At 40.3% G+C, this 11,706-nt stretch overlaps 1 protein-coding gene across 1 annotated transcript in view; it reads right to left on the bottom strand.

Annotated features, from left to right (window-relative positions):
- The window catches only part of TSHR (thyroid stimulating hormone receptor), a 216,985-nt gene that overhangs the window by 68,807 nt on the left and 136,472 nt on the right, over positions 1-11,706 (bottom strand). Inside the window, exons 4-6 of the mRNA XM_006884633.1 lie at positions 10,941-11,015; positions 5,606-5,680; positions 3,604-3,681 (exon numbers count right to left, since the gene is read on the bottom strand). Coding sequence (XP_006884695.1) covers positions 3,604-3,681; positions 5,606-5,680; positions 10,941-11,015 — 228 coding nt within the window. The remainder of the gene's footprint in view (positions 1-3,603; positions 3,682-5,605; positions 5,681-10,940; positions 11,016-11,706) is intronic.

Genomic DNA, 11,706 nt, shown 5'->3' on the forward strand with positions numbered 1-11,706 from the left:
CCAGGCAAAGGCATTAAAGGCCAAGAAAGCGGTCCTGAGGTAATGCCTTCTGGAGGCCTAAGACTGAAATTCTGAAGGCAGCTGAAACACCCATGGAAGAGTGTCCCTGGGAGAAACAAGCTTGACTATTATGCTCTTGTCAAAAGTTTCCCCTGACCACTGAGTTAGCCATGAAGAAGAGAGATCATAATATCACACTTAGGTTCATTGTGGATGTCAAGGTCAACAAGCACCAGATCAAATAAACTGTAAAGAAGCTCTATGACACTGTTGTGGCCAAAATCAACACCTTGATTAGGTTTGATGGAGAGAAGGGCTATGTTGAACTTGCTCCTGACTATGATGTTTTGGATGTTGCCACAACAAAATTGGGATCATCTAAATTGAGTCCAGCTGGCTAACTGAAATATAAATTTTTCTCTCATACACACAAAAACTCACTTTCTAATCTTTGCTAGAATTTTAGTGGTTTGATACAAGTTCAGGCTTGATTTAGGTGGGTTATTACTTGTAAATGAGGTATCAGCAAAATTTGATTGTGAATTATCAGTCTAGTTTTCCCCAGGATCACGTAATAATCTGGGATAGGAATGAAGACGATGGATGACTGAATTGATTTATGGCTGGATATCTTTAGGATGCATATGCTATCAAGTGAGGTGTGTTAATTATTGAATAAGATGCCGTAAAGACGGAATGAATTGATGCTAGTTGGATGGCATCAAGGAGGAATTGAAATCAATATGCACAGAAGGCCTTCTAACCTGAACCAGACCTATTGCTGGGGAGCTGAATTGGACTCATAGTGATCCTGCAAAACAAGGTAGAACTGCCCAGACACTGTACAACGGTGGCATTTTGATAAAAGCAGGTCTTTCTCCCCTGGTTAACAGCTTAGTATTTTACCCATTGGAGCACTAAGACTCCTTTTTTTTTTTTTTTTAAATAAAACTTTTTATTTTAATTGTCATTTTAACAAAAGTTTACAGAAAAGTTAGATTTTCATACACTCATTGTACATTTTACCCCCTCTCCCTCCCTTTCCCCTTTTCAAGCTGACAATTCTAATACAAATTCAAACAAATTCTTTCAATTTCCATCAACCCCCCATCCACAAAATTGTACAATCCAATGATTAGTCCCCCTGCCCCCCTGCACAACCACATCCCTCTGCTTCCAGCCTCTCCTACCCATCCTGGATCCTTACACTCATTCTACAATAACGGTCTTAGACAATATTTATCCTTGTGGGACTGAGTTAGTTTACTCAGCATAATGCTCTCCAGTCCCTCTCAAGTTAGATAATCATTTACAAAGTTATTGTTCCTGCGTGCTGCATAGTATTCCATAGACTCCTTCGATAGATTATGCACCCAACCCATAGCATGACGAATTGGAGGTTTGAATAATTAACAAATATCCATCTGTCAGTTTGTCATGTTGTTGTGGCTTGTGAGTTGCTATGATGCTACAAATTATTCCACCAGTATTTTAAATAAGAGTCAGCATCTGGGAATAGAGTAGAGTTCTGGAGGTATAGCTTTGGTATTGGATCTGGAAACATAATCTAGGAAATATCTGGTACCAAGTCATAGCTGTGATGATTATTTGATGATGTAGACTCTAGATGGAAGCTCTTGGAGTCCAGGGATGTCAGGAACTCCTGGAGGTCTCATGTACACTGAAATTGTGTTTGATAATGTCCTAGCTATGAGAAGACAAGGGAGCTCTGCTGACTTGGTCTGTAGGGAGGTGTGCTGTTAACCCAAAGTCCATGCTTCTCCAGTGGTTCAAATCCACCAGGGTCTCCACGAGAGAAGGATGGGCAGTCTACTGCCCATCTGATTTGAAGTTCTGAAACCCCAAAGAGGATTAAATATAAATGAGTTCCTTCTTGACAACTACTAGTGGAGTTGAGATGATGAGGAGACTAAAAGTGACAAAAATGAAAAACGGAATGTGGATGTAATCTTCTGGAAATGACAATGGAGAATCCATCCTTTCTCTAACTCTAGTTTTTAGGAGACCACAGGATTGCTCTTAAGATGCTTATCAGTTACCTACTAGGGACTGTGCTAAGAGTGAGACATTCAGACATTTTTGATGGAGCAGAATGCATGCAATATGGAATCTTCAGGGAAAAAATAACACAGAAGAGGAAATAATGTTCTAACATATTAAGATGAAATAATGCGCTTTATTTGTAATTGGTGCTTGATGGCACAATAGAAATTTGAACAAAGGAGGTAGAAGGCCTTGATATTGAATCTGAGCAGGTCTTCGTTTAGGTGTCAGAAAAGAAATAGCTTGAGAAGAAGTTGCTTGTCTTTTTAAGAGAGGTCTCTGCTTGTTGTAAGGGGTGCAATGACTGGATACTCAGACTAGAGTCTCAGTGACTGAAGTAGCTTCCCAGGGCTTGGATTGATAGATCCAGGGGAGCTGGGAAAATAACCATATAGAAGAGCTGCATGAAGGCTTAGATCAGTTTTGCTGAGAATATTTCCATCAGATTCTTATCTGATGAATAACTGTTGGCTGCAATGTGACCCAAGAAAAAAAGCTGAAATGGCATTCCATGCGCTACAAGGTCTGAGCTCAGGCTGTGTCCAGGGCATGAAGAAAGAAGTTCTTTTGAAGGTTTCACTGACCCTATTTGATGACTAAGCTGATGAGAGACCTTTTCTACCAACTTAGCTAACTTTTCTTTTATACTTCTATCAGTTTCCCCCATGAGAACATTTTGTGAATTTCTCTTATCATTTCAAAGAAATGCATCTATTTTCAAACCTCTAAAGAGCAGAGTCTATTGAAGCTGTGAAATCATGATGATGGATAATGATGGTATGCTGGTATTTCAGTGTCCCCTCATAGGAGCTTATAATAGTTTGTGATTACTGAGTTAAAGTATAAGTGCAAATCATGTACAAAGTCTGTGGTAGCACCATTTTCTAACTTAGTGACCCAGAGAAATTCACTTAAACCCCAGGTTCTTCCTCTGTAGAAGGGAATACTACACTACAGAAATTTATACCAAAAGATCTGCAGGCCAAATGTAAACCAGTGCCTGTTAGTATAAATAAAACTTTATTGGAACACAGCCATATTCATTCTATTACATATTGTGTAGGGATACTTTCACCTTGCAAAGATAATATTGAGTCAGTATAGTAAGTAAAGGCTAACTTGCCTCTTTAAGGAAAAACGAAAATGTATCATCATTAACATACAAGAACCTACCACCGTTATCACCAGATACCATTTAATTGATTCTGATGAAGAAATATGCTCCAGAGTTTTCAAAACTTAAACTTTCAGAGAACCTCATTTTTCTTTCAAGACATCTCAGGGTGTATTCAAACCATCTGACTTATTCTTTCTGTAGTCTACAGAGTGTCATGCTATAGAGTAATGTTCTTATTAAGTTAGGTGAAACCTTCTGTAGACCATAGGAAACAAAGTGTAAAGATCTACTCTTACTCAGTTATGTGAAACCCTTTGCAGACTATAAGATCCGTATCCAGGTATTGTTCTCTTAACCTGTAAAAATAGGACATCGACATAAGTAAAAATACAATTGTCCACAGTGCAGTTGGCAATACTCACAGTGTGACGGTCTCATTGCTCAGCCCCTGAAAAGCGTTCACAGGAATTGAAGTCATATACGGGTTGTCTATAATTTCTCTGCCAGACAGAAGAACAGAAACATTTCAGGAGAAAAAGACTTTGCTCTCAGAGCTGATCTAGTTTAAGGCTGCCCCTGCACATATGCACTTACATACCCAACCTTGCATGGTATTTTACAATCTTAGCTCTTTTTAAGAGTTCTCAACCCCCTTAGCCAGTGTAGTAGTGTGGAGAAGCGGGGAGAGCTATCTTAAATGGACATGCACTCTGAGTCTCCAATGTACAGTAAGCCAGTAAGACTTGAGTGTGGACTGGGGTTCTTCTCATCTACAAGAGGAGCAGGTGGGTCTCAGGTGTTTCTAATGCTGAAGCACACAGTTCGTAGCAGCTAGAATTTTCTAAGTGTGTTTATGTCTGAGAGGGTTAGATGGATTTCACTGTAAAAGTATTACTAACACGTCTTCCACTTAGACAGCTCTGCCAGGCAAATGCTTTTGTCAAATGTTTCTGTGTCAACTTAAGCTCCTGGAAGCCGGCCTGTATTTTGAGTTGAGCTCTTCTGCAGCAAAGATGTATGATTACTCTTGATTTTGGTTCCCTGTTTTGATAACTATGCAGTGCTGACTCAGCTGGGGGCTCTCTTTGGGTATGTCCTTTCTCTTCTTTACAAGTAGAGTAAGACAATGGATCTGTGTCACTGGACTTGGAAAAGAGCACGTGGCCATCAATCAGAAGCTACAGGAGGTAGTGGCGCCTCACTATGAAGTGCTCTTTGGATTTTGTTCTGTTTCTTAATTTGTAAAATGGAAAAAAGTCTTCACCTTATGCTGTATAAGGAAGCTTCTTGTTGTTGTGTACTGTTGAGTCAGGGTCGGCTCATAGCTGACCCTCCAGTGGGTTTTCAGAGGCAGTAAATCACACAGGAGGAGACTGCCCAGTGTTCTCCTGCAGAGCAGCTGGTGGATTTGAACCATATGCCTTGCGGTTTTCAGTGCAATTCCTTACCACTAAGCCACCAGAGCTCCCTTATAAGGTGGCTGGAGATAGATATGGATATATAGATAGATATAGATATAGATTAGATATAGATATAGATATATAGATGATATAGATATAGATATGGATATGGATAGGGATAGGGATAGGAATAGAGATAGAGATAGATAGATATATGTTTATATTTATATTTTAAAAATGCTATTAAAGAGCACATTAAATATAAGGTGTATTAATTATCATCATCATCATCAAATTTTCCTTCTAGTCAACCACTTCTTAAATTAACTTCTTGTTATTATTATTAATTTTAATGAAAACTTACAGATTTTGGATTTCCATTCATTCAATGTTGCACTTTTCTCCCTGCCCACCCCTCTACCCCAGTTCGTTCTTCTCTTTGAAAAGTAAAACAAAAATTCTTTTATTGTTATACAATCCCTCCCTCTAAGTCCACTCCACTATGCAGCCTTCATTCTGGACTCCTGTCATGACAGTAATACTTAATCATATATCCATTCCCCCCCCCCTATATCCCTTTTAAACAGTTTTCTCTCTTATCTGTTTCAATGCAGTATACATTATTTATCCCATCTTTCTCAGTCTCAACCCTCAACCTTGATATCAGTCCCTTTATCAGCACACAAATATACCATCATTTCTTCCACTGAAAACTCACAAATAACTTTCCTCCCGATTCAAGATCTTGTACAAACTACTACTGCAAATTTTCTGCTTCCGTTTGTAGTAAAGTTCTCAGAAGTGTTTTCTCCCTGCAGTGAACTGAGTCCATTGCAATCACACCTGCTTCTCCTCTCATGTCAGAATCATCCAAACCTCATACACCTAAGTACACTGAAAATGCCTCAGTCCTCGCCTTACTTCATCCGCTAGTGCACGTGGCATGACAGTTACTCTTTCCTCTTTGAGGTAATTCTCTCCCGTGGCATCAACCTCACCAAACACTGCATTTATGTATACTTACAGTATAAAGAACACATAAGTGGAAGAAATTTTGGTCAGGTCAGGAAAGACTTTAAGTCCAGTGTTGAAAATCCCCCTAGATTACAGACAAAAGAAAAAGACACAATTTAAATAAAATGAATAGGTAGAGCAGAATAATGAAGAAAAAGAAAAAGAGTAGAATAATATAATTGTTGAATGTGTGGGTTTGGGATTGGAGAAACAATGGGTAAATTCAAATCCACAGGTGACATACTGTCCACCCTGGGTACAAGACTCCATTGCAGTCAGTCCACTGTGTCAAGTCCTCCACCAGACAGTGGAGTCTGGGAATCCTCTAAGTGAAATAAGATTATTACTGTTGTTCCAGCAGGTTTACAGAGGCTGTGAATTGTATGAGAGGAGATTGTCCATCTTTCTCACATGGAGCAGATCGTGAATTTGAACTGCTCTCCTTTGTGTTGTCACGAGATTTCTTACCACTAAATCACCAGAGCTCCCTGAAATAAGACCATTGCTGTTGTGTTGTTGTTATGGTGTCGTAGAATGCCTTGCAACTCATAGCGACCCTGTGTACAACAGCCCTGATCCCTGCTTTATCCTGTGCCAACCTTATTGTCTCTGACACATCTACCCTCATTAACCCAGTCACTGAATCAGTCCATCTCATTCGGGTCTTCCTATCCTGCACAGTCCCTCCACCCTCCCAAGCATGATGTCCCTCTCCAAAGACTGGTTCCTCCATGGAACATGCCCAGAGTATGTCAGATGATGCTTCAGAATCCTTGGCCTCCAAGGAGCAGTCTGGTTTCACCCTCTTCAGGGTGAACCTGTTTGTTCTCCTGGCAGTACGTGGTATATTCAATACTCTTCTCCAGAACATGAAAATAGATATTTATGTTTCTTGGATGTGTGTGTGTGTGTGTGTGTGTGTGTGTGTGTGTGTGTGTGACTGTGAGAAAATGAGAAGAGAGTTTTCAGGTATGTGCTTTAGTAGGATAAAGCTGTGTAGGAGGGGGCACAGGAGGAGGATGGGGCAGGAATAGCTTATCTCCAGGTCACATTTCCCTTTTTTACATGCTACATTTGATTTGTGTTAGGTATTTTGTCACCAAGGGCCTTCCTACAGCAGCAGTGACCTGGGAGACCCATGACAGATATACCATTTAAAAACACATTCAGAGAAGGAAAGACATCAATAAAGACAATGTCTAATCTTGCCAAAGTTTGTGTCACCTAGGGTAAAATAGCAAGATTAAAAAGCATACATAAAGCAATGTTAAGTCCATAAACCCTCAGGTCCCTGTTATATTCAGCATTTAAATAGTGTAGTATTTGTTGCAGCTACAGCTTCTAGGATGCAGGTAGTGGAAATAGAGGCTCTTCTGAGAGGGCTAGCATGCCAGGGGACTAGACCTCAGTGAAGCTATAGGGAAACTTCTAGTGGATACGTGTCATTCTGTTGATGTACAAATGTATACTCTACTCCTTCAGCTGGGAAAGCAGAGTGTCTGAAGAAGCAGAAGTCAGAGCATCAAAACAAGATCTAGAACATTCCAGATAATAAGAGACAGATGGAATTCTATAAGATATAATGAGGAATCATAAACAAACTAGTTCAATTGAACTGAAGTTCAGGGAGAAAGGGCAGAAAAGAGTAAGGGTTAAGTGGAGGCCAGATAGTAAAGGACAATGAAGGCCTGACTGGACTTTGGATCAGGACCCTCTTTTGTTAAAATCCGGAGCAAGTCTGTCTGCTTTTTGATATTTCCTCTATTTATCTGATGTACCCTGGTGGCACAAAAATTAAGCACTTGACTGCTAATAGGAAGGTTGGCCATTCAAACCCGTGAGTCATTCTAAACCAGCTCTCACAAGGATACAGCCTTGGGAACCCAGCAGGGCAGTGCTACCTTATCTTACAGGGTTGCTGTGAGTTAGGATCACAACAAAAACTAATTCTCTATACCAACAAACAGTGTGTATCTCTCCTTTGCCATTGACCATCATTCTCCTATAAAAGATTGCTTTTCAACTCTGTGTACTACCTCCCCAGCTAGACACTTAAGACTCTTGAAAGCAGGTAAATATCTTCTAATCCTGTGTGTTCTCCACAGATCCTTGCATACAATAGGGCATTAGCTTAACAATGAGTCAGTTCTTGGTTCACTGACATTCAAATTCCACAAGAGTGATCACCTTGCTGTGTATCTAATGTTTATTGTTCTCCAAGAGTTCTTCTTTGGATACTTTATCTTCCATCAGTAGCCCCCCCCCCACTTTTTTTAACAAAAAAATTTATATTTATATTTATATTGTTTTGCTTACAAAGTTTATATAAATAGTGTTTCACACTATTCTTCATTTAAATTGTATTTCATACGTTCATTCCTACTCATTATGTTCTACAAAATTAATCACCACCAGAGGAATGTATATCTGTGTTTCATTGACTATGCAAAGGCATTTGACTGTGTGGATCATAACAAACTGTGGCTGACTCTGAGAAGAATGGGAATCCCAGAACACTTGATTGTTCTAATGCTTGTTCTATACTTGGACAAGGAGGCAGTCGTCAGAACAGAACAAGGGAACACGGCATGGTTCAAAATAGGGAAGGGCATACGCCAGGGATGTGTTCTATCTCCATACCTTTTCAACATGTATGCAGAACAGATTATCCGGGAGGCTGGGCTCTATGAGGAGAAATGTGAGGTCAAGATTGGTGGAAGATCTATCAACAATCTGCATTATGCAGATGACACAACCCTGCTTGCTGAAGCTAAGGAGGACCTGAAGCGCCTGCTGCAGAGTGTCAAGGACTGCAGCCTCCAAATGGATTGAGGCTCAATGTCAAGAACACAAAGATTCTCACCACTGGACCAATTGGCAGTATCAGGAAGGATGGTGAAGAGATTGAGATTGTTCACAGCTTTAGTTTGCTTCGCTACACAGTCAATACTCTTGGCACCAGTAGCCAGGAAATTAAAAGGTGCATTGCCATGGGAAAGTCTGCTGTTAGGGACCTCTCCAAAGTACTGAAGAGCAGTGGTGTCTCTCTGGAGACTAAGATGCGTCTGATAGAGGCCATGGTCTTTGCAATCATTTGTTATGCATCAGAGAGTTGGACAATGACCAAAGAGGTTAGAAGGAGAATTGATGCCTTTGAGCTGTGGTGCTGGAGAACAGTATTGAGAATACCATGGACTGCTGGGAAAACAAACAGATTCATCCTGGAAAGGGTTAAACCATGTGACTCCCTGGAGGCAAGGATTCTGAGGCTCCATCTGACATACTTTGGACATGTTGTGAGGAGAGACCGGTCCTTGGAGAAGGACATCATGCTTGGGAGGGTGGAGCGACAGTGCAGGAGGGGAAGGCTCTCTATGAGGTGGATTGATTCAGTGACTAGGGTAATGGGGGTGGGTGTGTCGGCGATTGGCCCAGGTACAGAGCAGAGTTTAGGGCTGTTGTACATAGGGTGGCTATGCAAGTGACTCGATGGCACATAACAATAACAACAACAACAACATCATGATGTTGCCTATTGTTCCACTGGTGAAGATTTTTTTCTTGAAGTTGAGATGTAATAATCTATAGTGAAGGCTATACTCTCTGATCATCTACAGGAAAGCTTCAAGTCTTTTTAATTTTCTGCAAACTAGGCTGTGTCATTTGCATAACACAGGTTGTTGTTGCATCCTCCAATCCTGATGTCACTCTACTCTACATATAGTCTAGCTTCTCAAATGATCAGATCAGTATACAGATTGAATAGCTTTGCAGAAAGGATGCAACCGGGATGCATAACTTTCCTGAATTTAAACCATGCAATGTTTCCTTCATTGTTTGGAGAACTATTTCTTGGTCTATATTTAGGTTTAACATGAGCACAATTAAGTGTTCTGGGGTTCCCATCCTTTTCAATGATAGCCGTAATTTGTTATGATCCATGGAGTCTTGATCAATAAAACACAAGTAAACATCTTTTTGGTGTTCTCGGCTTTTAGCCAAAATCCATCTGTCATCGGCAATGATATCTTTAATGCCGTAGCCTCTTCTGAATGCAGCTTGCATTTTGGGCAGCTCTCCAGCCATTTTAAAATAATCTTCCACAAGATTTTACTTATTTATGATATTAATTGATAATTTATACATTCTGTTGGATCATCTTCTTTTGGGAATAGGAACAACTATCTCTATCAGTCAGTTGGCCAGGTAGCTGTCATCCATATTTGTTGGCTGAGACTGGTGAGTACATACAAGGTTACATCTGTTTTCTGAAATACCTCAGTTGTTATTCCACCAATTTCTGAGGCCTTATTTTTGCCAATGCCTTTAGTGCATTGGCAAAATAATGAGTTAGGAAAATAAGGAATAAGGAAGACTAAAAAGAATCAATGACTTTGAATTGTGTTATTGGTAAAGAGTATTGAATTTATCATGGGTTGCCACAAGAAAAACACAAATCTACATTGAAAAGTGCAATTAGAGTGCTTCTTAGAGGCCAGGATGGTGACAGTTCATCTCAAATACACTGTGCATATTTTCAGGAGAAACCAATCCTTAGAGAGAGTCTATTAAAGAGAGGAAAACCTTCAAGATGAATTCACACAGTGACTATCACATTGGCCTTGACCATGACAGAGATTGTGAGGACAGTGTAGGATGGACCTCAGATCTGTTGTACAGAGGGTTGCTAAGCATGGTCATCAACTTGACTGAAACTAACACTGTCGCCACCCCCCCCACCAATTTGATATTGCTTTGTTACGTATTTCCCTAATAAAATGGAAATCCTAGTTATGAGGGTTTCTCATGTATTTGTTTTGTTCTGGTGTATTTCAAGTTAAGACCATGCAAGTTTCCTTTTTGCTCCCATATGTCCTTGGGGCAGGTTGCTGGGCCAACACATTGTTGAGTTTGTAAAAGTTTTACAAGAATGTTGTCTTTGTCACCCAGTTCCTTTCTTTGACTGATAGGGAGGTGAGAGTGTAAGGCCTGGGATCTGATTTGACCCAAGCTCCATAACAGTGAGATGACCTTAACTCCAGAGACTCTTGGCAGACAAAACCCAAGCCGAGTGTGTTACTGTGGAGTTGATTCTGATCATGGAGACCTCAAGTGTTACAAGGCACAACTCTCCTTCGAATACGTTAGCCTGAAATCTTTACAGAGCAGATTACCAGGCCTCTCTTCCCTGTGGCCCGGGGTGGGTTTGAACCATCAGTCTTTAGATCAGTGGTCAAGTGAACACTGTTTGTGCTACCCAGAAACCTTCCCAGCAGAGAGGAGCATTCTAATTTGCCTAAAGAACAACAACAAAAAATGAACATGGGAGAACAATTAATACTTACAGGAACTTCAGAAGGGGGAGCTTTTTCAGGGCATCAGGATGTATGTAAGTTAAACTTCTCATATTCCGAATCTCTCTGTAAATGTTACAAGGAATAAATTCACACACACACACAAAAGCATCTTCTTTTTTTTAAATCAAAGACAAAATCATATCAAATAGGTTTAACAAATGCTCATGAGAAGCCTATGCATCTGTCCAGCGTAGTGTCACAGGCATTGAAGCCTTGGCCAGGAGTCAATCCTATAACCAACTCTTATCACATCTCCAGCAACAGGATGGCTGACCAACCCCATAATACCACTTTGTCTTAAGTCTTAGCCTCTTCTCCTCACCGACCTTCAGATATAGATAGAAAAGAAGGATTTTTCCTATGATTCCCTAAAGGTAGTAGCAAGTGTGTTGGCTAAGATAAGCAGCTCTGGAGGTGAAGGTCAAGTAGATGGATGAAATCATAGCATAAAGGGCAGGAATTTTCCTCTGCCCATTGCTATTTTCAGATGCAGGGGAGGTAGTGGATCTTAACATTTCACTTGAATATATGTGGCAATATTAGTCACAAGCGGTATGAGGTCGTTTAAATACTTAGTTATTTAAATACTTATGTAGATAAACATATACTCAAAAAGAATGCACAATCAGCATTAGGGAGACTTGTGTTCCTAGCACAAAGGTCACACCTCTTTGGCAGTTCAAATCAACCAGTCCATGGTATTCTCAATACTCTTCTCCAGCACCATAGCTCAAAGGCATCAATTCTCCTTCTA

Source organism: Elephantulus edwardii, unplaced genomic scaffold, assembly GCF_000299155.1.
Source record: "Elephantulus edwardii isolate Elephantulus edwardi_28Jun2011 unplaced genomic scaffold, EleEdw1.0 scaffold00037, whole genome shotgun sequence".
Lineage (NCBI taxonomy): Eukaryota > Metazoa > Chordata > Mammalia > Macroscelidea > Macroscelididae > Elephantulus > Elephantulus edwardii.